This window comes from Ascaphus truei, chromosome 5, assembly GCF_040206685.1.
Source record: "Ascaphus truei isolate aAscTru1 chromosome 5, aAscTru1.hap1, whole genome shotgun sequence".
In the NCBI taxonomy this organism is placed as follows: domain Eukaryota; kingdom Metazoa; phylum Chordata; class Amphibia; order Anura; family Ascaphidae; genus Ascaphus; species Ascaphus truei.
In genome coordinates this window covers 43,362,620-43,386,922 of record NC_134487.1, presented here as the reverse complement: position 1 = coordinate 43,386,922, position 24,303 = coordinate 43,362,620, and the positions used below count along the sequence as shown (strand labels likewise).

The following is a 24,303-nucleotide window of genomic DNA, read 5'->3' as shown; positions in this document are numbered from 1 at the left end:
CAATGCAGACAAACAATGAAAGTCATAAGGTAAAAATGATGCACGAGCTTGCTGCCTTTAACATAGAATATACAACTGTGTAAGCATTAAATAAGCAGTAAGTATATACAAGCACAGAGTCAGGCATTGAATGTAAATGTGTATAATTTGAACACTTTATGTAAGCATTTGTTAGTCCCTACAAATATTGACTGGTTGGGTTTGTTTTGTATGAATTAACGCCCTTCGTTGTCAGAAAGGCACATCTGGCAGTGAAGAGGTTCAAGCTACACAATGTTAGGTGTCTATTAAGATATAACTACAACATAACATACACTCTGCAATACCCATAAGCCCATTTACTGCAAGTCATGAAGTGGTGGTGAACGTGGTATGCATTCTTACAAGAGAACATGCCCAAATTCGCTTCGCCTCAAACTCGCTGGAACTTTACAGAGTTTGATAAACCCGTGAAACTTTGAAATTGAAAAATGTTCAAGCGAAGTTAAAGCAAAATTTGTCAATGATGATCAAACGTTCACATTTTCGAACAAAATTGTTTTCGTCAGAGGAGAATCTACCATTAAATATTAGAGGGAGACAGCGGAGATGGAGATTAGGGAAAAATGAGGTAGAAGGAGTCTTGTTTTGTCGAGTACCTATTGACAACCTATACAAACACGTGGAGATACCTGTGAACACACCTGAGATCCCTGAGAAATAAACCTATTAGCATACTTAAACTGGCTTATTGCATAGGTATCTCTGCACATGTATACTGTAGATTATTGTTTTGGTTGTCATACAAATCCATGGGTTCTCTAATAAGTAGGTCTATATCCCTCGCTACATATTTCAGGCTGTGGAGACTTACTGAACTATACAGTATGAGTATGTGAACTGCTTCCAAAGCAAAATACATTACAAATGTCAGTGTTTGCCAATTTGGGCAAAAATCTTTGCACATCTAATTCTGACTTTTATCTACACTGTTTAAAAACAAGTGCTTTATTCTAACAATTGAACTGGTTTATAATCAAAGAAAAAAATATCAGAATCTGTACATATGCTTAGTGATTATGAAAGTCATCTGCAGACTACAGAGATGTCACTACATTAAAAGCAAAATAAATATATACCTCTTTGCTAAGACTACTTACAGATGTATCCAGATAGACTTTTTCCTTCGCCAGGAAAAGGTGTGGGAATGCAACTATGGGCGATTAACTTGGTGGGGGAGCGAGGTACAATATCGGAGCATGGACCCCACAGCAGAGCGGCTGTGGCTTGTAACTGCTCCAGAACTGTAGCATTTTGCTACATTTTTTTGCTGTGGTTCAGGGGGAGGGGGAGAGGGGAGAAGGCAATTCTAGGTACATCTGAAGTGCCCATCTTTGATGTACTTAAGCCGTTAGCCTTCATGGAGTTATGCACAAAATAAAACCATGTCAGATGTTCACTGCAATAAATTGTCTGCACAGAGCTGTTGTGTACTAAAATAACTAAGGCGTTGGGTCACTTAGGTAATATCTTTGGTCTTGCAATGCAGTTTTATCTCGAGGTACTGTATCCCACTCTTGGAGTGTCTTTTGGATCACTTCACCACGAGAGATTAAACTGCGCTAATGCTGATCGGGACACAAACTCCCATCAAATTCAAAAGTTCCCCGGTCGTTCCCATTGTAGTTTACTGAATAACCCAAGCGTTACATATTAACTGCTTTGCTTTTGTATTTTTTGGCTTCCAAAAAGTCAGCATGGTTATTTTAAATTCCTGATCAATTTAACCCAAATAAAAATATGAAATGTCTTTTATTTTGGTCGCTCTGCATTAGCTGTAATGCGGTCGTTCAGCATTTTTCAATACTTCACACAAACATTGTTTAATGTATGCTCATGCTTATATATGTAGTACACAATTATAATTGGCATATTGAGCCTGAAGTATAGATATTATGTTAAAGCTGCAAACCAAGCAATACCCTACATGTGTGGTTTTTTTAATAAATCATCTCTTTACTATGAGAAAATATTTGTAGCATTATTATTTTTTTAAACCACTGAATGGCATTTTTAATGTATTATAATACAACAAGCACTTTTTGTTTCTTTAGCAACCATTTACAAAGTCACATACGCTTCCTCTTCTGAAAGGCACTGGCACACCCCTTTTTGATCCCTGCCCTCTCTCTAGCAGTTCACAAAATTTTATCTAGTGGTTGTCTGGATACATGATCTTCACTACTGAACTTTGCATCTTGGTCCTCTTCTGCTGCACTAATAGCTGAATCTTCGCCAATCGATCACAAGAGAACGGATCGGCAACTTGGCTAATTACTGATCATTGTGTGGATTGTATTGATGCACATATTAAAGGGGGGGGGGGTAATAAAATAGCAGCTTGGACTGCTGTTTTAAGAACTTTCAAACGGGTCAATAACAGAATTCTTCAAAGTTTACATCTTACTATATATTTGTGAAAGCGTCGTATGTGGCTATGTCTGTATGTGTCTCCCTGTGTCCCTCTCTGTGTCCCTAGCTGCAATCCCATTGGACCTTGGGCCAGGCCAATGAGATTGCTTCCTTGGCCCGCCCGCCCCTGCACACCTCTCATTGGCCTGAGGCGGAGTGACGGGCCAAAGGAGAGATGGAGACACACACACACACACACACACACACACACACACACCGCTCTCCCGCTCACCCCCCCCTGCTTATCCCCCCCCCCACCCACACACACAGAGCACGCACTGTGCGGCTCTCCTCTCACACAGGCCGCTCCCCACCTCCCCCCCCACACACACAGAGCACGCACTGTGCGGCTCTCCCCTCACACAGGCCGCTCCCCCCCCACACACACACACAGAGCACGCACTGTGCGGCTCTCCCCTCGCACAGGCCGCTCCCCTCCCTCCCCCGCCCCCACACACACACACACACAGAGCACGCTCTCTGCGGCTCTCCCCTCACACAGGCCGCTCCCCGTCCCAGAGGCCGCTTCTCCGGCTGTCTCCGCCTCTCCCCGCGAAAGGCGCAGCACCTCCTCACCGGAGCGTCTCAGCCTCTCTGCTGAGGAGCCCGAGGTGGAGGAGGAGGGCGGCCGGTACCCGGAGGAACAGAAGCGCGGCCGTGTGCAAGGTGAGGAAACGCAAGGTGAGGAAACGCAAGGTGAGGAAACGCAAGGTGAGGAAACGCAGGGGAATTACCGCGTCCCTGACTCCCCCTGCTCTTTGCCCCCCACCTACCCTCCCTGCCCCCCTACCCTCCCTGCCCACCTGCCCCCTGCCCCCCCAGCCCTTTGCCCCCTGCCCTCCCTCCCCCTGCCCCTCTCTGCCCTTTGGCCCCCCTGCCCCTCCCTGCTCTTTGGCCCCCCCCCGCCCCTCCCTGCCCTTTGGCCCCCCCCCCGCCCCTCCCTCCCCTTTGCCCCCCCCGCCCCTCCCTCCCCTCCCCTTTGGCCCCCCCCGCCCCTCCCTCCCCTTTGGCCCCCCCCGCCCCTCCCTCCCCTTTGGCCCCACGACCCCTCCCTCCCCTTTGCCCCCCCCCACCCCTCCCTCCCCTTTGGCCCCACGACCCCTCCCTCCCCTTTGCCCCCCCCCCCACCCCTCCCTCCCCTTTGCCCCCCCGCCCCTCCCTGCCCTTTGCCCCCCCCGCCCCTCCCTGCCCTTTGCCCCCCCCCCCCCCGCCCCTCCCTGCCCTTTGCCCCCCCCCGCCCCTCCCTGCCCTTTGCCCCCCCCCCACCCCTCCCTGCCCTTTGCCCCCCCCACCCCTCCCTGCCCTTTGCCCCCCCCTGCCCTTTGCCCTCCCCACCCTTCTACGCCCCTTGGCCCCTCCCCCCCCTTCCACTCCATGCCCCCTGCCCTTCCACGCCCGGGCAACGCCGGGTATATCAGCAGTTATCATATAAAACCCTTTTCTGGAACCTCACAGCTCTTCTGCATAGACGATCTCACAGTACTCCAAGAAAAGGCCTGCCATGTTTAGAATGTTCCTAATTTCATTTAAGAACGCTCATGTTGGTCCATTAAACCAGCGTTTCCCAACCTGGGTTTCGTGGCACCCTGGGGTTCCATGAGCGGATCAAAAGGATACCGCAGGATTTTCCCGTTCTCCCAGAACATGGAGAGAGCAGGGCAGTTTCCTCTATCCTGATTAGCTGAATTACCCAGCAGCAGCCAAATCAGGAGGTGGTGTCAGGAGCTTGTGGGGTGTGGCCAAGCAGAAGAGAAGGAAGCAGCATGGGCAGTAGAGAGGTGTGCGTGTTCTGTGACTGTCCGTGTGTGTCCTTGCGTGTGTCTGTGTGTCTGTGTGTCTCTCTTTCTGCCCACTGACTCCCCTGCCCCCCTCCACACCCGTGACTCCCCTTCCCTTTGTGACTGTGTCCTTTATATTCTGTGACCATGTCCTGTTGTAGGGGTGGCTGAGTAACCGAGCACTGTTAGAGGTGCCCCAAGAGGAAAAAAAGGTTGAAAACCACTGCATTCAAAACGGTATAAAAACTTGCTTATTTATCTGGGATACAGTATTTGATGTTACATTATAGTTCAAATGTTAGACAGGAGCCAATGAAATCTAGTGACTACAGCATTGTGAACACTGGAGTTTCTGGGCACTGTGACACCATGAGTAATTTCTCCAATTTATTTCATCCCAGTGCTCTGTGATAATCTGCAGTTGATCTTTAAATGCAGTATTTACCAATTGGTTGTTGAATTTCTTCTGAATCCAAAAATAAATATCATGCAAAATTTAGGAAGCAATTAGGAGGCACACAAAGAATCTGCCAAACCAAACCCGTTATCTCCAGTATTTCTATAAGCAATGTGAATTCATCAAAATAGAAAAATTCACTTAAGGATCTGCGCAAATGAAGGCCCTTTCAATGAATGAATCTAAACACTCAAGGCACATGATATTAAAACTAGAAAACCATGAGATTTGTCTCATGGTTTTGTTTAGTGCAATGTAGCACACATGGCTCATACCTTAAAAAGGTATACACATTTCTTAAGGTATAAATATTAGCATCTACACAAGCCTTTCACAGTGCTCCCTTGTGTCAGTATCCTGCCATCACAGATTACAAGGGATATTTAAGAAGTTGTGGTATTCTTCCCGCACCAGGTGGTATATTTTTGAATGCCACTCCTTATTAAATATGGGCCGGTGTGTGTAAAAGCAGTCCGCATTACGGTTTTATTTATTTCCAGGGAATATTTATGTTTTTTTGAAATGGGGAGGTGCTGACAATCTGCGGTGGCCCCAAACTCCAGCAACTCTCCGATAATCGGCAAGAGTACACAATATAGCCACCAAGTTCCACCTTGCTCCAGCGGTCCATAAGAAGATGCTATGTTATCAGGAGAGGACATCACGGCTTTCTATTAATGACCCAGCTGCCATATTTCTAATTTGTGTCAAATAATGGCACAAACTACTACAAATATCTTGGGACCTGGGTGTTGGTTGGTCCAAGGGACCACGGGTCAGCCCCAGTATATATATATATATATACCTGTATATTTTTTAAATTTAATGCAAAAGCAACCAAACACAATTTTAAAGAAGGGGGGTGGGGAGGGGGGATGCTGCTGCTTTAACTACCAACAATTTGTAATAAACCATTTGTGGAATGACAATAGCAAGTAGCCTGGTTCCCATATTACCTTCTTCCACTGAAGTTAAAAATGTATTATTGCACAGAATGCACTTTTGGCCATTTTTAAAGGACATATTAACTTTAACAAACATTTGTACCTAAAACACCTCGGTTCCCATTCAAATCCTTTGTTTTATTTTTTAGAGTATTAAATTTGCAAATGCATGCAGCAGTAGATAGTGGACGTAAACTGTATGAGAGAGAAAATGATTGTGGTGCCAGCAATCTTACTGTAAGTATGATTCACAAATAAGGGGTAAATCTTTACTTTGCTAGAACTATTGTGTTACAACAATGAAGAGAAAGTTTATCTTTTAAAAATTGAATTTTCATAATTACATTCGCGTAATGAACATTCGTAATTATTCATTAATCATTCAATTGTACCGCTTAATTTGTACTGGCAATGTTACAAACTGCATTTCAAAATCTGACAAAACATTACCATTGGCTTTAACGTTGGCCTTCATTTTGAAGATACAAATACAAGATCATCTTCGTTTTTAAAGTATCAACAAAACCCAATGGAGTAACTTTAGTCAAGCATCCTACTAATGAATAAGCAATAATTAAAATCAGTGTATAAGAATCTTTTTAAAACTGAAATGAAACTAAAGTACAGAAAAGCAGACATGAAATCAAATATTCATTGGCAAACAATTCATCTAGCATGTGAAACGTTAAAAATATATGGTTTGTAAAAAAGAAAAAGCCAAGCTAAAAACACTAAATGATAATAAATCAATGTCATGCATGCAAGTGCTTGCAAATGCATTTTGAGTGAGAAGTAAAAATGTAAGAAACTTACCTTTTTTTCTTCTTTTTTTCTATCTTTTTCAATTTTTCCACGTCTTTTTTGGCCATGTCTATTATTTCAGTGGTCTCTTTCTCTAGAGGAAGTAAAGAGGCAGGGAAGGGAGAATGGCCAGCAAAATACGGGGATCTTGATGAAGCTCTTGACAAGCTCCTCCGAAGTTGTTCGTTCACCGCTTCACTTTCTAACAATTTTGCTCTGGTGACCAAAGGGAGGGAAAACAAAACAAAACAAAAAAAAAATCATACAATGTTTACAAACTACTTGTGTTGGATTTACAAAAGCAGTTCATCTTCATACGGCAGAAATTCCAAACGTGTTAAAATAAGCCTGTTTAGAAATGACACGTACAGCGCCATATTTACCAAGCAGTCTTCTGCTAAAACATCTTATTGTGCTGGAAGACCCCTTAGAAGCTTGTTGACTTGAGTAGGCAATAAGGAGTCTTCCAGTGCAATAAGGTGTCTTATGGCCCAACCTCTTTACACAATACCAATTACTCTGCCCCAAATCTAAATCGCTTTATAAAAAATAGCTAGTCTCAACTAGGAGGCAATGGCCAACCTGCCATGCTACTTTTTTTATTTGTGTGACGATAATCCTCTCTGGCACCGATCGCGAACTACACTAACAATATGTTTTACTTTCTGTTAATGCGCCTGTATTCATTATTTACGTTACACGTCTCACTGTAGAGAGCTGAAGATGTTACATTTACTTTATTTGTAGCTATACAGAAGTCTCGTCTTATATATACAGCAAAAAAACATTAAGCGCAAACTCTCTAGACTAAAATAGTGAGCGAAAGTGCAAAGTGAAAAAAAAATGCAAAACAGACTCACTCTATATGGTAGGAGGATGGTGATCAAATTATTGATCTGTTACAAAATAGCAGGAACTCCCTAGGTGGATGTAAAGACAAAGGAAGCATATACTGTAGTACAGCACAGTTTAATAAAAACATGTAGTGAGCAGTGAGCCCAAAAGTACAAACTCACATGCTCCAAGTAAAAAAACAGGCGTTGTGACCACTCTGGGTCTATGTCGTCGCCACTCTGCTACAACACAAAGGAAAAACGCTCTGATACAACACATCAGAGGCTTCCCTTTGTCTTAAGGTCTTTACCGTAGGATTACTCTTCCGGGTTCCCCCGTCAGGATGACATCACCGCTTTGACGCAGCCAATAGGAGCCTACACACACACATACTATATGTGTGCTGTGCCTGCCGTTTTTCTACACTATCCAAGTTGTAGACGGATAGAAGGCTCCCATTGGCTGCGTCAAGGCGGTAACGTCATCCTGACGGGGGAACCCAGAAGAGTGATCCTACTGCAAAGACTTTAAGACCGAGGGAAGCAGAGTGCCTGCAGCTGTTTTTACTTGTGTGTGTGTGTGTGTGTGGTAGCAGGGCGCCGACACCATAGAACCAGAGTGGTCACAATGCACGTTTTTTTACTTGGAGCATGTGAGTTTGTACTTTTGGGCTCACTGCTCACAATATGTTTTTATTAAACTGTGCTGTACTATATGCTTCTTTTGTCTTTACATGCACCTGGGGCGTTCCTGCAATTTTATAACAGATCAATAATTTGATAACCATCCTCCTACCATATAGAACGAGTCTATTTTGCAGTTTTTTTTTCACTTTGCACTTTCGCTCACTATTTTAATTCTAGAGAGTTTGCGCTTAATGTTAATTTGCTGTATGTATAAGACGAGACTTCTATATGTAACGGGTGCTCCCTCTGGCCTGACCCACCCAATCTCATATTGGCCCGTGTAGTCTAACCAGTCCCCCATTACAAGGCGTGTGTGGTGGTGCACCTGCAAGTAACAGGACTCTTGAGTCTCCCGCTGGGTGTTATTAGGGGATGTCATCAGGACAGGTAGCTGAGGTAGTGGGTACGAGTCCAACTTACATCATGTGCAGCGCCTCCACCTCATCAGGATCTGTGCTTCCGCAGGGAGATGGTCCTGGTGAGGAACTCCTTCTTGGTGCCATCCACTGTTGAGTAATCTCACACTCACACAGTGGGGTTCTTTTTCTCAAGGACATCTTTATTGAATACAGGGATGTAGCAGACTGCCCCATGCAGCTGCCAGCTCTAGCCGCACATCTCTGTGTGATGTCCCTTGACCAGGTACGCCCTCCAATCATGAAGTGGGATTCCCTTTCTCCTAGGGAGATCACCACTGTGCCAGGTCCCTGGACACAGCGTGGCGTTAACACACTGGAATTATCACTATGTTCCCGCTAGTTACTGCACTAGGGTCACAAAAGTGTTCCTTCAATAACGGTATCGTCAGGTTACTCTCTCCCTCGAACCACACACTAACTGTCAGTGCTGTGCCCTTTATACTCCAGGGGGCAGGCGCATCTCTGAGGTCACTATCCAGGGACTCAGAGTATACAGCCACTCCCATCCTTACACAGGGCACCACACTAGGGGGGGAGGGAAAACCTCCATAACTACTGTGGGCAGGCCTGTGTGTACCAGGACTTACTGCTAACAGAGAAGATGTATGCAGTCATTATTATGCATGGCTACATACTCCCCCTGGTGAATACCCACCGTCCCGGCTGGGACCTAAATTTGGTGTACCTTGCGCCAGGAAACACTGCAAAAGAACACACAAATAACACAGCAAACATCATTACATGAACATAATAATGAACGCTCAGTACACTCACTGACCAGCAGGGAGCGCAAAAGAAACAACAGACCACTCTATTGGACACTCAATAGTAATGCCGAGGATCTGGCTTCTTCACCTCTCGCCCCGCGGCATCATGCACAGTCACGCTGTATTCCCGTGGTACTCCTCTCTCATTACAGTACATCACCTTGTGCTTATATACACTGCGCCCTATCTTCCAGACCCGCATCAGTTGAGCTACCCTCTGCTCGGCCTGTATCCCTTTTATGGCTCCCCCTCTCTCAATGATATAGTACTGAATATCAGTCTTGAGCCATCTCTCCCTATTCTCCTCTATCTCTGTCATTAGAGGTTCAGGGACATAGGGGTAATCAAGCCCATGGGACTTCCTGTACTTGGCAATGATAGCTCGCTCAGCTCTGCAAGCCCTAGTTAAACTGGTTCGACCAGCCGTCCCGGGTAACACCCATGATAGGGGCTCATGTGTCTCCACCGGATCATCTAACCCTGCGGACCCCTTAGGAATAATTAGGCCTGCCTGTATACGGTCCCATCGTACCCTTAGAGCCCTAAGGTAGGATTCATCATCAAAATCCCCGGCAGCCCACCAGTGATCAACCACCCCCTCCCTCTCTAAAATAAAGCGGGTGCGGTCAAGCCACGAGGCATACCCCTCGTATAAGGGGGCCCACCACCTAGTCTCCTTCCGTTCCTCGGAGCTAGAATCTGCATTTTCCTCCAGTGACTCCTCATCAGGCCCACCAGAAGACACCCCAGATGTACCCTCAGATCTGGTATTAACTCCCTTACGGTGAGAGGTATTCCTAACAGTAATACTCATCCCGCTAGGACAATCACTCGACACCTGTCGGGACATGTTCCCTCCTCCCTCCGACCCATCATCCGACGTACCCAAGTCCAGGCTCCCAGTCCGATCATCAAAAGAACCCCGTGACTCCCCGGACAACCCTAAACTGGAACTAGATCCAAATAGGATAGGGACGAGTACAATGGTTTTAGCTAGGGCCTTAGGACTAACCTTGGGTGTGGACGGGGTTTGGGGACGGGACCGACCAGTAGGCACGGACAGGGTTTCGACCTGCTCCTCAGCGGTACCTGCCTTAGCATCGCCACAAAGTCCATCTTTGTCTTCAACCTTGGGACTCCTGGGCTTTCCGTTCAACCGCCCATTCCCTTGGATAATAGGGGATCGCTTCCCGCTGCTCGATCGCAGAGGCGGCACCATCTCCCACTCGGGGCCTCCCTGGTCCTCCGGCACCACTTCCGCACACGCACGTGCTGCGACGCCATCTTGCGGTGGATTCCCAAGCGGAATCTCTTCCTCCACAAGGATCTCCTCCAACGCCATTCTGCCACGCGATCCAGTCTGGCTCTGGACTCGCTCCGTTGGATCTTCCACCTCCTGGGCCTGCGACAGACACCGTGTCTTAGTCCCGTGCAGGGTAGGTGTAGATCTGCCTCCGTCCGATCCACTAGTCACCACGGCAGTGGGACTCCGGCGATCGGATGGTCGCGGTACGGGAGACATTCGATTCCGCGTCTCCACACCACGAGGAATTTCATCCCTCCATGGCGTACCAATGGTATGACAGTCCCGTCTGATGACTGCCTTACCCGCCAGCCTTGCACACTCCTCATCCGAGGATTCCAGTTTGCAGTTCGGCCGAGGCATCCCAGTAGGAGACCGGCGATGGGCTCCTCGGTGATCACCTCTCCGATGGCTGAGTTTCGCTATCGGAAGCACCAATGTTGGCTCCGACTCTGCGGGACTGGCACTCTTGTTCCAGAGAGCTCCCAGCTGTTCTTCTATCGCCACCGGTACATTTCCGGTCATCCCCGTAGATTGTACAGGTACGAATGTGGTCATGGGCCACATGTACTGCAGTCCACAGTGGGGGCATCGGGCTTCGCTGCCCACGGCTCCGCCCGGCAGTCTGCACTGCAGGCACAGACACGCCACAGTCTCTACACCCTCCACCCGGATCACCAGGAAGCCTCCTGGAGCCGAATAAGGGTGCGTGGAAATCACAGGACCTTGGTCCACTTTAGCAACAGCTTCAGCCATTTTTATCAGCGGAGGTACTCTGCTCAGAGGTCGGTACTGATCAATGGCTCTTCGCAACTGAAAGGCATGGGCTGATATAGTCACCCTTCCTCCCATTTCCTCTTGCGACATCCGGTGAGACCGCAAACCACTCCCCCTGGTTGAAACTAGGGGGATGTCTCGTAGACTTGTAGGCTGACCCAGCACAGGTGCGGAGTGAGTCATAGTCCATGGGGGCGCGGCTCCAGCTTTCGCGCCAAACTCCCCATCGGGGTGGAGTTTTCGCGTTGGCGCCAATCCTGGCCAACATCTAGCAGACTGCAAAGTTGCAAGACCTTTTGCAGCATGCCCACGCGGTGTCCCGGGAACGCGGGAACCGCCATCTTGGTAAGCATTGTCTTTTCTTTCACTGTCTTTTCTCTCACTGAAGGCAACGTCTGGCTGTCTGTTAATTGGGGTATAACAAAGTCCATTTCGTTCCTCCCATCTCGTAAGACTTTCGTCCTCACTATTCTCAGGGGTATCTTCCCGAGAACATATGCAGGACAAACACGGCGCAGCCACGGCTTTCACGCCATTCCATAACAAGCCCACAAAAGTCTCTTCTGTAGCCTGTTCTTCATCGGACCGCAATCCTGGACCTTCTGCTCGATGCAGATCCTCCATTCTTGTGGTTCTCCTTCCCTGCCATCCTGGACCTTCTGTTCTGTACAGATCCTCCATTTTGACAGTTCTCTCTGTTTCTTTGGGTGAACACCGATTCTCTGTACGTGGAGCTCCGCTCTGCGGGGCAGCTACCACATCTGTACAATAAACATGCCTTGTGCACCACCTTGTGTACCTAACATAGATCTGACTCGTGTTTGCACTACCTCAGCTAGGCTCACCCTTCCTGTGTCTACCGTAACACGTTCCTCCAGTCTGTGCTCCTTGGTAAGTGATCTGGAATGGAGACTAGAGTACTCTGGCTCTTCCATGCAGCACTTTGGGCGTCGACCTACTTTTGGCTAGCCTAGTGCGGACCCTTCCAGAATTCCTGCTCTCAGTTACCAGTTTACCCCTTCAGGCGTCCCCCGCTAGCGCTACCTCAAGGCGACTAGAACAGCAATAGCCCCCGGCTCCAGACTCACTAACCCCTAACGGATCCCAAGGCGTCTTTGCGGCATGCATGTCCGGCACCTCCCTGACTACCCCTGGCTCCGTCCCTCAAGCACAAAGTGGCAGCAGACACTTTCCTTAATTCCTACGGTGTGCCTAGCAAAAGCCTGTCCTGTTGACAGGTATCTCAGCAGCGCCTCCAATTGTAACGGGTGCTCCCTCTGGCCTGACCCACCCAATCTCATATTGGCCCGTGTAGTCTAACCAGTCCCCCATTACAAGGCGTGTGTGGTGGTGCACCTGCAAGTAACAGGACTCTTGAGTCTCCCGCTGGGTGTTATTAGGGGATGTCATCAGGACAGGTAGCTGAGGTAGTGGGTACGAGTCCAACTTACATCATGTGCAGCGCCTCCACCTCATCAGGATCTGTGCTTCCGCAGGGAGATGGTCCTGGTGAGGAACTCCTTCTTGGTGCCATCCACTGTTGAGTAATCTCACACTCACACAGTGGGGTTCTTTTTCTCAAGGACATCTTTATTGAATACAGGGATGTAGCAGACTGCCCCATGCAGCTGCCAGCTCTAGCCGCACATCTCTGTGTGATGTCCCTTGACCAGGTACGCCCTCCAATCATGAAGTGGGATTCCCTTTCTCCTAGGGAGATCACCACTGTGCCAGGTCCCTGGACACAGCGTGGCGTTAACACACTGGAATTATCACTATGTTCCCGCTAGTTACTGCACTAGGGTCACAAAAGTGTTCCTTCAATAACGGTATCGTCAGGTTACTCTCTCCCTCGAACCACACACTAACTGTCAGTGCTGTGCCCTTTATACTCCAGGGGGCAGGCGCATCTCTGAGGTCACTATCCAGGGACTCAGAGTATACAGCCACTCCCATCCTTACACAGGGCACCACACTAGGGGGGGAGGGAAAACCTCCATAACTACTGTGGGCAGGCCTGTGTGTACCAGGACTTACTGCTAACAGAGAAGATGTATGCAGTCATTATTATGCATGGCTACATATATATCTACAAATAAAGTAAATGTAACATCTTCAGCTCTCTACAGTGAGAGACATGTAACGGAAACAATGAATACAGGCGCATTATAAGAATGTAAAACATATTGTTAGTGTAGTGTGCAATCGGTGCCAGTAAGGATGGTCACTAAAAAAAAAATAAAAAAAAGTAGCACAGCAGTTTTTTTTTTATTTTGCACTTTCACTCACTATTTTAATTCTAGAGAGATTGCACTTAAGGTTTTTTTGCTGTATCTTCTATGGCCCCGCTCACACAGCACAGCGCGTTCGTCACTGACCCCTGGCGGCCAATGGTAGTGTTCAGTATTGAAACTACCATTGGCTGCAAAGTGAGGCGTCGACGCTGCTGCAGTCGCGGGAATCTTTTCAATCTGATCTCCGGCTGCAGCAGCGTGACGTCAATTTCAGCAGCCAATCAATGTACAGACGTTTACACAGATTGGTCAATTTCAGCAGCCAGAGACTCGGCAGTGGGGACGGGGGAACCCCCCCTCAGTACGCACACACACAAAGCCACTCTGCGCCTGTGACACTGTGCCCCCGCTCCCTCTCAGTACACACACACAAAGCCACTCTGCGCCCGTGACACTGCGCCCCGCCCGCTTGCCGCCCCCCGCGTGGATCATTCCGTCTGCTGGGGATGATCACAGATCGCTGGGCTGCAGGAGAGCGCGGTGGAGGCGTGCATTGAAGCAGGTAGCAGGCAGTGTGAGCTCGGCCTATGGGTGTTGGGAAACACACTTCCATCAGCTGCACCTCTCTATATCCACTAATTAATACTATTTTTGTCTATCACCATTATTACACTTGAATTAATTCTATATGTGTGTTTTTTCTTTGTTGAATCGTCTTATATATAGTAAGCATTTCAGATATCTATAATACCAATAAACAATCCAGGTAAGCGGTCATTGTAAAATAGATCAAAATAACCCATTACAAATTACAGAGATTATCTCCTTTCAAGAAATAGCAGTCAAACTGATGACTCGTTGCTTCTTCAATGTAATTACAAACAAAAATAGCGATGCCAGAAAATGTGCCTTATGCCACATTGGGAGGCAATACCATTTTTGTTTTGTAGAATGTCATCTAAAATAAAGAATTTCCTTAAATGTTGAATTCATGGGCATTCCAGAACACAGCCCATAAACTGAGAAAAATCAGATTCCCTGGACAATTCGATTATACAACAAATGACAAATAAGATCTGTAATGCTATCCAGTCATCATATTGTTATCCAGTCATCTTTTGTAATGAGCACATGAGTATTGTATGAAATTGTATCAAGACTATGGTGTCTTTTTCATATATTTAACCAACGTTTAGCTTCTAAATATCGTACCTGAGATCTTCAATCTCCTTGATATAATTATGAACCATGTTGCTTATTTCTTCGTTTCCATCCCCTGCAATGAAAAATAAATATATATATATATGTATAAACATGGCATACGTGTCAACTTTGAAATGTTAAAACCAGCTGCTTCAAAGAAGAGTAATTTGTTTCAAGATTAAATTTAACAGCAACAATCTCTTTCCATCTTTGCATCATGACAAAAATTGAGTAAAATGATTATATAAATTACTTTAAAAAAATGACGCCATGTCTTTCTTGCAATTGACATTGTGCTCTTCAAATCCTCTTTTGTCTGTGCTTATTTTGATCCCTTTCAGTTACATAGTGCGGCTGAATAAAAATTCTGTCCATTGAGTTCAGCACATGTTAAATGTAGACAACAGATACTTTACGTATCCTCTTTATATTTACAGTTTATTAATCCAGAAGCCAACCAAAAAAAAACCCAGTGAACCATCCAATGATATAGCATTTGTAATGCTATTCGCTGTTGAAAAATATATCCGGTACAAGATAACTCTGATTATTTGGATGTAGAGAGATTTTATCTGCTATCAATGTATTTTTTTTGTGCTATTTCATCAAAAACAACTTTACAAAAAAAAAAAAAAAAAAGAAGTATAGGAGGCCCAATATAGTCATTACAGGTCATGTTAGATTGTAAGCTCTTCAGAGCAGGGACTCCTTTGGCTAAATACCCCTTTTATGCCTGAAGCACTTCATCCCATTATGTGTTATTTGTTATTTATATGATTGTCACGTGTATTACTGCTGTGAAGCGCTATGTACATTAATGGCGCTATATAAATAAAGACATAGATACGAAAATATGCAAATATATGGACTTTTTCAACTTAATCAAGTCTCCCGATTAGTTAAAATGTGCGGTTACCTTTTTAAAATGTATGGAAAACAAAAAAATCTTTGCAAATAGATATGTTTACAAGTAAAATAAATCATTAGAAAAATGCACCTGATATAACGTGCGAGAAGGGCACGCATATACAGTAGTGTGGTGCTAAGAATTTAGCTGAAATAGCACATACTGCACGTACCATTTCTTTTGTGACTTGCCTCAAGTACTAGAATATGCAAGATGCAATGGGATGCATAAATAAAATAAAACAGACCATAAGTGCAAGCCACATACCAATTCTGGCCAGGACCTGGTTGGCCTGGTCACTCACGAGCTGTGTTGTCCTTGTTCTCAGTGCATCGATAGTTTCTTGCATGGCCTTAATTCTCATGCGCAAGTTGTTGTTTTCAGTCTGTAGCATTGCATTCTCGTTGAACATGTCATTAATGCCCTCAACGCCTTCTTCATCAATAATTCTTTTACCCTAAGACAGTATTTTCTTGTTAAAAAAATAAATAAAAAAGGGGGGGACTTTTTTTGCAGAGAGATGGGGTACCTTTAAATGAGTGGGGAAGTTTTGTCAACACCAAACCTTACAGTTATTGCCACAACAGTTTAGTAAAAAAATAATTGAAAAGTTTACTGTAGAGCAAATATAGCTTTTTTTTTAAATGTCAGTTGTGCTTATTAAATCTATTTTGCACCAAAACAGATTAAAAAAAAAAAAATAAAAAAAAATATGACTTTACATATGCAGGTCAATCTACACGACACTCAAAATTAACTTTTTTATTGGCTATTCTAGTATGGTACAAAGCACAAAGGTATTTAAATCAAGTACGCTTCTCTTTTAGATTAGATGAACAATATTAATGGCTATATACGTAGGTTTAAAATGAAGAATAAAACTGCAATGTGATTCAAAGCAATTTAACTAACAGACTGTCCGGTTTTTTTCTTACCGTTTTGTACTCCATCAGTTCCATCTGAAGTCGTGTTAATTCATGTCGCAATGCATTTATCTGTTGACTAGTTCGGTCTTGGTTAACCATTACTTTGTTCTTGATATTGCGCGCTCGATTAGCATATTTAAGTGTGTTTAATGTTTCCATGAAATCTCTGTCCGATGGACTTACACATGCTATCATAACGGTTTGGCTAGAAATTGGAAAAACAAGATGTAAATGTACAAAATGTATACCATTTAGCTCTCAAACCACTGAAAATGGATATATTTTTTTAAACGAATTTAAAATGCTACTTTTGCTACCATTCATAAATTGATAGTAAACAAGTCATACTTGAATCCATCTACAAACATGCAGCTTTCCACACTAAGGCTGCGTCCATAGAAGCACCGACAGCGCTCCTCCGCGCTGACGCTGAGGCTCGCCTGCTCAATCAGGAGCGATTGTATGGACTTGCAGGCGAGCCAGCGTGCGCGATCGGGAGGCGGAGCACTGACGTCCTGGGGCCCACAAAGCGCTGACATCGTCACGGCGCCGATGTTGTAACACTGCTTCGCTCCGATTGGTTGTTTCAGCCGACAGCGCCCTCAGATACAATTTCTGATGTTGGCTGAAAATCCTTGCGCCTCAGAACACTTGCGGACACTCACGGAAGCCCCCTCTCAAGACATCCTCATTGAGGATGACGGGGCTCGTCGCGGAGCGTCCGCACGGCTCAGCGCTGTCGATCCTTCTATTGTCTCAGCCTAAGATTGATTTTGGAGACTATGAAATGTTATTCTTTGAGAATTGCAATAGATATTATTATTATTATTATTAATAGCATGTTCTTGTATAGCGCTGCTAGTTTTATGTAGCGCTTTACAGAGACATTTTGCAGACAGTCCCTGCCCCGTGGAGCTTACAATCTATGTTTTTGGTGCCTAAGGCACAGGGAGATAAAGTGACTTGCCCAAGGTCACAAGGAGCAGACACCGGGAATTGAATCAGGTTCATATGTTGCATCGTCACTTAGGCAACAAACTACTGTTTTACTGCAAGAGGAATCATCTCTGAAGAGCCTTATAAATATCCATTGTGAAAAAAATGTTTCATACTTCTGGCTTTTAAGAGGGAAATTACACAGATGTTTTTTCTTGTTAAACACGAATTAACACGAATTAAAAGAGACAGATGGAAAACATATTCAGAATTAGCACTATATAGATGGAGAAAAGTATTGTTTATACCTATTTCCCCCGAGTGAGTCCTGAAGTAGTCGTGTTAGTTTGGAATCCCTGTAAGGCACATGAGTGGCCTTTTTGCTTTTATCTCCTAAAGCACTTATTACATTCCCAAGAGCCAACTATGACAGACAGGAGAACAATATTAGTGACAGTAAATGGAACATTTCAAAATGCAGCAGTGGATTGACCATATTTTATATTTTACCAAAAATCTGATGACCAATATACAAAGCGAATAAAGTGGAGAGTTTCAACTGAAAACCCACAAACATTTAGATAAAGAAGCAGACTTTGAACTAGTGTTTTACGTACGTGGATCAAAAGCATTTAGATACAGAGCATATACGTTGTAACTAATTCTTCAACATGTTTTGTTCAAACCACTAGATGGCAAAAGAGGTTATACTTTACAGTAGAAGGGAAAAAAAACATGTTACATGTAATGCTTTTCAGTTGTACATTGTAAGAAAGTTTGTGTTCGATTTTTGTTTTAGTACACAAGTACAAACAAAAGGACAGTGCATACATAAGTATTCATGTTTGCTCTGCTTTTTGCAGGTAGTTAACCCTTTAAATTCAGCATTAAGCAAATTAATTCCCACACGCGCATGCTGCGTTCCTCCACTCGTTCCTCTGAACGCCTCTGGAGGAAATCTCATACTCTCGCAGACTTCCTTCACTACAAATTTATGCTATCCTGTTTCAACTCTGCCCTCTCGCAAGCTAAACAAGCCTACTTTTCTTCACTAATCAACATGCACAAGTCTAACCCACGCCGACTGTTCTCTGTCTTTGATACTCTACTCAAACCACCCTCCGCTGCCTCTCCTTCCTCCATCTCCGCTCAGGACTTTGCTGACTATTTTAAGGAAAAGGTGGAATCCATACGTCAGAACATCCCCTCTGTTTCTTCCTCCCATCCTACACCTCTTCCTAACTCTCCTCCTGCCTTCCTTGACTCTTTTTCCACTGTCTCAGAGGAGGATGTGTCGCTGTTGATCGCCTCTTCTCCCTCTACCACTTGCCCTCTTGACCCCATTCCCTCCCATCTCCTAAAACCTCTTGCTCCTACTATAATCCCTACGCTCACGCACATTTTTAACTCCTCCCTCTGCTCTGGAACCTTTCCATCCTCCTTCAAACATGCAACAGTCATACCATTACTCAAAAACAGCAAGCTTGACCCTACCTGTCTTTCTAACTATCGGCCTGTCTCCCTCCTGCCTTTTGCCTCTAAACTCCTTGAACGTCTTGTATTCGCTCGCTTGCTCCATTTTCTCAACACCTATTCTCTCCTAGACCCTCTACAATCTGGCTTCCGTACTGCTCACTCCACGGAAACAGCCCTCACTAAAATAACTGACGACCTCCATGCTGCCAAAGACAGAGGTCATCACACTCTGCTCATATTACTCGACCTCTCTGCAGCATTTGACACCGTGGACCACCCTCTTCTCCTTCACATTCTCCATACTCTTGGCATTCGGAACAAAGCTCTATCCTGGATCTCATCCTACCTCTCCCATCGTACTTTCAGTGTCTCTTCTGCTAATACATCCTCCTCCTCTATTGATCTCTCTGTGGGGGTACCCCAGGGCTCTGTCCTGGGACCTCTTCTCTTTTCTCTGTATACACTCTCTCTAGGTGACCTAATAACATCTTTTGGGTTTAATTATCACCTCTATGCTGACGACACACAAATATATTTCTCAACACCCGACCTTACACCTACTGTACAAACCAAAGTTTCTGAATGTCTCTCTGCTATATCATCCTGGATGGCCCTCCGCCGCCTTAAACTCAACATGGCTAAAACAGAGCTCCTCATACTTCCTCCCAAACCTGGCCCTACTACCTCCTTCCACATTACTGTTGGAACTACGATCATTCACCCAGTAGCCCAAGCACGCTGCCTTGGGGTCACACTCGACTCCTCTCTCACATTTGCCCCTCACATTCAAAACATTTCTAAAACCTGTCGCTTTTTCCTCCGCAATATAACAAAGATACGCCCTTTCCTCTGTTGCTCGACTGCTAAAACTCTGACTCAGGCCCTCATTCTCTCCCGTCTTGATTACTGTAACCTCCTGCTGTCCGGCCTTCCTGCCTCTCACCTGTCTCCCCTACAATCTATCCTTAACGCTGCTGCCAGAATCACTCTACTCTTTCCTAGATCTGTCTCAGCATCTCCCCTCATGAAATCCCTCTCCTGGCTTCCGATCAAATCCCGCATCTCACACTCCATTCTTCTCCTCACTTTTAAAGCTTTACACTCTTCTGCCCCTCCTTACATCTCAGCCCTAATTTCTCGTTATGCACCATCCAGACTCTTGCGTTCTTCTCAAGGATGTCTTCTTTCTACCCCCTTTGTATCTAAAGCCCTCTCCCGCCTTAAACCTTTCTCACTGACTGCCCCACACCTCTGGAATGCCCTTCCCCTCAGTACCCGACTAGCACCCTCTCTATCCACCTTTAAGACCCACCTTAAGACACACTTGCTTAAAGAAGCATATGAATAGGACTGTGGCTATTCTGAACACATGGCACATAAAGCTTGGCCCCCTGCAGATGCACTTACCAGAACTCCCTCCTACTGTCTCTGTACGTTCTCCCTACCTACCAATTAGACTGTAAGCTCCTCGGAGCAGGGACTCCTCTTCCTTAATGTCTAAAGCACTTATTCCCATGATCTGTTATTTATATTATCTGTTATTTATTGGATTACCACATGTATTACTACTGTGAAGCGCTATGTACATTAATGGCGCTATATAAATAAAGACATACAATACAATTAAGTCATTACTCATAAATGAGCTTTTAAAGCAGTTCAAGCTCCCCTTTTTTTTTCCCCTTTAAAGCAGCAGTTCAAGCAATATCCTACATGTGTTTTTAAATAAATCAGTTCTGTACTATGAGAAAATACTTGTAGCATTTTAAAATAAAAAACATTCTATTTTAAGACATTTTAAATGTTTCTAATGTAGGAAGCATTTCCAAAGTGACAGCCCCCTTCCTCTTTTGATAGGCTCTGGCTCTTGAGCCACACCCTCTCTAGCAGTGCATCAATTGTATCTAGTAACTGCCCAGTCAATCATATTCTAGGAACTACTGTACATTGCCCAAAATGCTGTGCAAGAACTGAATTAAATAACTCTGAGCAAGCAATCGATTACAGGATCGATCTGCAGCTTAGCTAATCACTTGTCAGTGTGCAGATTTGATTGATGCACATATTGAATGGGGGAAAAATTTTTTTTTTTTTTTTTTTTTTTTTTTTTTTAAACAAGGGCAGTTTGAACTGCAGCTTTAATATGTGCATCAATACACTCCACAGAATAAGTAATTAGCTAAAATGTCGATCGGCAAAGTTTCGGCTTGGGGTTCACTAAATGGCTGCAGGGGAGTATTCTGCAGGCAGTGGAATGCATATGCATATTAATATGACAACGTTTTGTGGCCAAGATCATGTGACCAGACAGTCACTAGAATCAATTGAGTTCTGCACTGCAAGGCCTCATCCAGGGTAAAAGCGAGTGCGCTGGTGCTCGATCGCTGTGACGTCAGACGCACACGTTGCTCGGATGATTCCTGGACATCTAATTGTGTGCGCAGGGGGGCGTGCCCATGACGACATCACATGAGCGATTCGCCTTCATCGGCTGAACTGCGCACGAGACGAGGGCAAGTGCAACAAATACAAAAGAATTAGTCTCTGCAAGCATCGCGCCTCTCCACGCACAGTATGGACGGTGGGGGTGGAGAGATTGTGTTTCATTGTTTTGACCGCGAGCAAGCGAGCGCGCCCTCAACCTGGACAATGCCCTAGAGAGATGGCAGGGCTCAAAAAGTGTCAGAGCCTGTTTCAGAAGAGGAAGGGGATGTGACTTTGTAAATGGTTGCTATAAAAAAACAAAAAGGCTTGTTACATTATAATACATACAAATGTAATTTAGAGTTGTTTAAAAAAAATGCAACAAGTATTTTCGCGTAGTACAGAACTGATTTTTAAAAAATTAAAAGAAAATTAAAAAAACATGTAGGATATTGCTTGGTCTGCTCCTTTAAGACCACAAAGTTTTAACTCTATATATAGGGTAGGAGAAGAGATTACGTGGAGACCTTGTATTATATTAGGTAAATTATACCGTTATGTGCTATAGAATACGCAGCATTTTATATATTGGTTCCACATTGTCCACAAGGTGGCACTAAATGGCAATTAATGTTTTCTATTACTAATCTAGAACGAGAAAAATTGTAACGTTAATGTTTCCAGTTTATGCAAAAAGACAAAAATGTACTGGTCATGGTTTCCAACAACTAATGTGGAAAAGGAAGCCTAGTTGGTCTAGGTTAGGAACACGTGGGCCACAATAAAAGTGTATTGTTTTGATGTGGTCCAATGAAGGATGCAAACTCTGAAATTAGTTTTATAATGTCATTATTTGCTCATAAGTGCAGATAAGTTATTAGGATGCTGCTTGTTTTTCCTAAAAAACTTTTTCTCAGATTGTCTCAAAAGATACACTTTATTCTTTAAAAAAATATGGATACACATTACTGCAAGTCCCACAAAAGGTATTCAATATGGGACATACTTTATGGAAGAAATGGGTATGCAGTAGAATATAGGATATTCCGTCTTACAGCATTTTATATTTCCATAGGTCCCATTTCTTTTGCCACTTAGTGGGACTGGTATATCCTTATTTCTTTACAGTTTGGTGCACTAACGCATTACTCTCAGTATCACTATTTTCTATTCTATGTTTGATGAAGTAATTTTGACCTTTTACCGCGCAGTTTATGTTCTATGTCTTTTGTGTCTCCCCTTTAAAATCCATCTCTTGGACCTCAAAGGAATTCAAATGTGTGCAAAGATACAGGCTGTTAAAGAGAATGCCGCACCGGCAAAATATTGCCAAAGCGGGAATTACATTTGATTGAAAAAGCAAGGATTACTGTTTCAAGACCCGCTGCCTCTTCTCATGGGACATCAAACCACAAGCAATTACATTTATGCGGTTTCAGTTTGTGACTAGCAAAAGTAGAAGTATTAAAGAATCGATATAACAACAAGCTGGATAATTCTTCCTAGCTGAAGCCATGAAAGTGGGCCGCTCATGTATTCTTGCATAGGCCGCACAAACTACATGGGCTACAGATGTATACAACAACAACAAAATCCAGACGAAGCACAGACACTCCGAATGGAAGAGATCCCTATGGCATGCACTCAATGCTTGTAGGGGAAAAGTACCCTATGTATAACGGTCACACACATGAGTGACTGGTGATATTCTGAACTTGGGTCCAAATAGTAATGTGAATGTGATAAAGTTAAAATCAAACTTAACGGATATACATTAAAATAATGAGGACCAATCAATGGCAAGCATTGAGTGTATGCCATAAGAATCTCATTCATTCGGCGTGTCTGTGCTACGTCTGGATTTTCTTGTTGTGTTCAATTAGCCCTCCCTATTGCACCTGCTTGTTTGATGACCTCCGGTCATCTTAGGTAGAGCGTGTGTCTTTTCGTGTGTATCAGGCAACAGATGTTGCAGGCTTAATTGTGCTCTCTATTTCTGATATTGCAATATACAGAGTGACCAGCACCACTAAATTCTATGGAAATTTTGTGATATCCCATATTGTATTGCATGTCTTTATTTATATAGCACCAAAAGTGTACTCAGTGCTTCACAAAGAATACAGTACAGGGAATTATAATAATACAATAAGCGCAACAAAATCAGACAATGGGAAAGGAAATCCCTGCCCCCAAGATCTTACAATCGAAGAGGTTTGATAGGAGACTAACAGAGACAGCAGGTGAGGGAATAAGTGCTGTAGATGGCAGTGCTTTGTCACAATGGGTGGTAGGAGTGTGGGACAATAGCCATGTGTTCAGGCTATTGGGATGCTTTATTTGTGGGGCAAGTTTTAAGGTTGGTCAGGCTTAAAATCAGAAGGTTAACACCATTTGCATGGGAGGAGATGGCAGGGACGCCATATGCCAGTAAGCCTCAGAATGTTATTTGCAGAAACAATGTCACTAGCTCGATCTGTGTTGGGTGCGATGCATTATATTTTTCACACTTCTGCCGAAAGAGGCAACACCAGTGCTTCTGTCAGCAAAGGGGTGGAGGGATTAACAATCATTTAAATTTAAATTCACATGGTCATTAAGGGATTAGTAAACTCATTGGAACTGGGAGCAAAATAGGCTATTGTGAAAAGAGCCCTTAATCTTACTAGTCCACAGTTGATGGAAATTCCTTCTTTAGCCCTTTCTCCAGTAGCTCCCGTGCGCTTTAGTCGCTCCGATCCGGCCAAATCAACAAAATGGAACTTGGCAGTTAGGGTTTCCAACTCATTCGTTTGAGTAGATTCTGACGTTATCCTATTATCCAAATCATTCTCCTATAAAACAAATGAGCATTAAAAGCTTTGCATATTAACATTTAGCAAATGCATCTGGTTCTGGCAATAAATTCTGTTTCAAAGCAATGTGATGCCTTGCTCACTGATTGTCTTTTTAGCCCCATTTTGCATCCTAAAACTGCATA

General features: G+C 44.4%; 1 protein-coding gene across 11 annotated transcripts in view; it reads right to left on the bottom strand.

Annotated features, from left to right (window-relative positions):
• KIF21A (kinesin family member 21A) overlaps positions 1–24,303 on the bottom strand; it is a 152,738-nt gene that overhangs the window by 68,326 nt on the left and 60,109 nt on the right. For all 11 annotated transcript variants that reach the window (XR_012801633.1, XM_075599749.1, XM_075599748.1 and 8 more), the window contains 6 exons: positions 23,990–24,157; positions 17,732–17,847; positions 16,497–16,692; positions 15,829–16,018; positions 14,664–14,727; positions 6,444–6,647 (listed from right to left, as the gene is read on the bottom strand). Coding sequence is in view for 10 of the 11 variants with exons in the window: in XM_075599749.1 (XP_075455864.1) it covers positions 6,444–6,647; positions 14,664–14,727; positions 15,829–16,018; positions 16,497–16,692; positions 17,732–17,847; positions 23,990–24,157 (938 nt within the window). In the remaining variant the exon portion in view is untranslated. The remainder of the gene's footprint in view (positions 1–6,443; positions 6,648–14,663; positions 14,728–15,828; positions 16,019–16,496; positions 16,693–17,731; positions 17,848–23,989; positions 24,158–24,303) is intronic.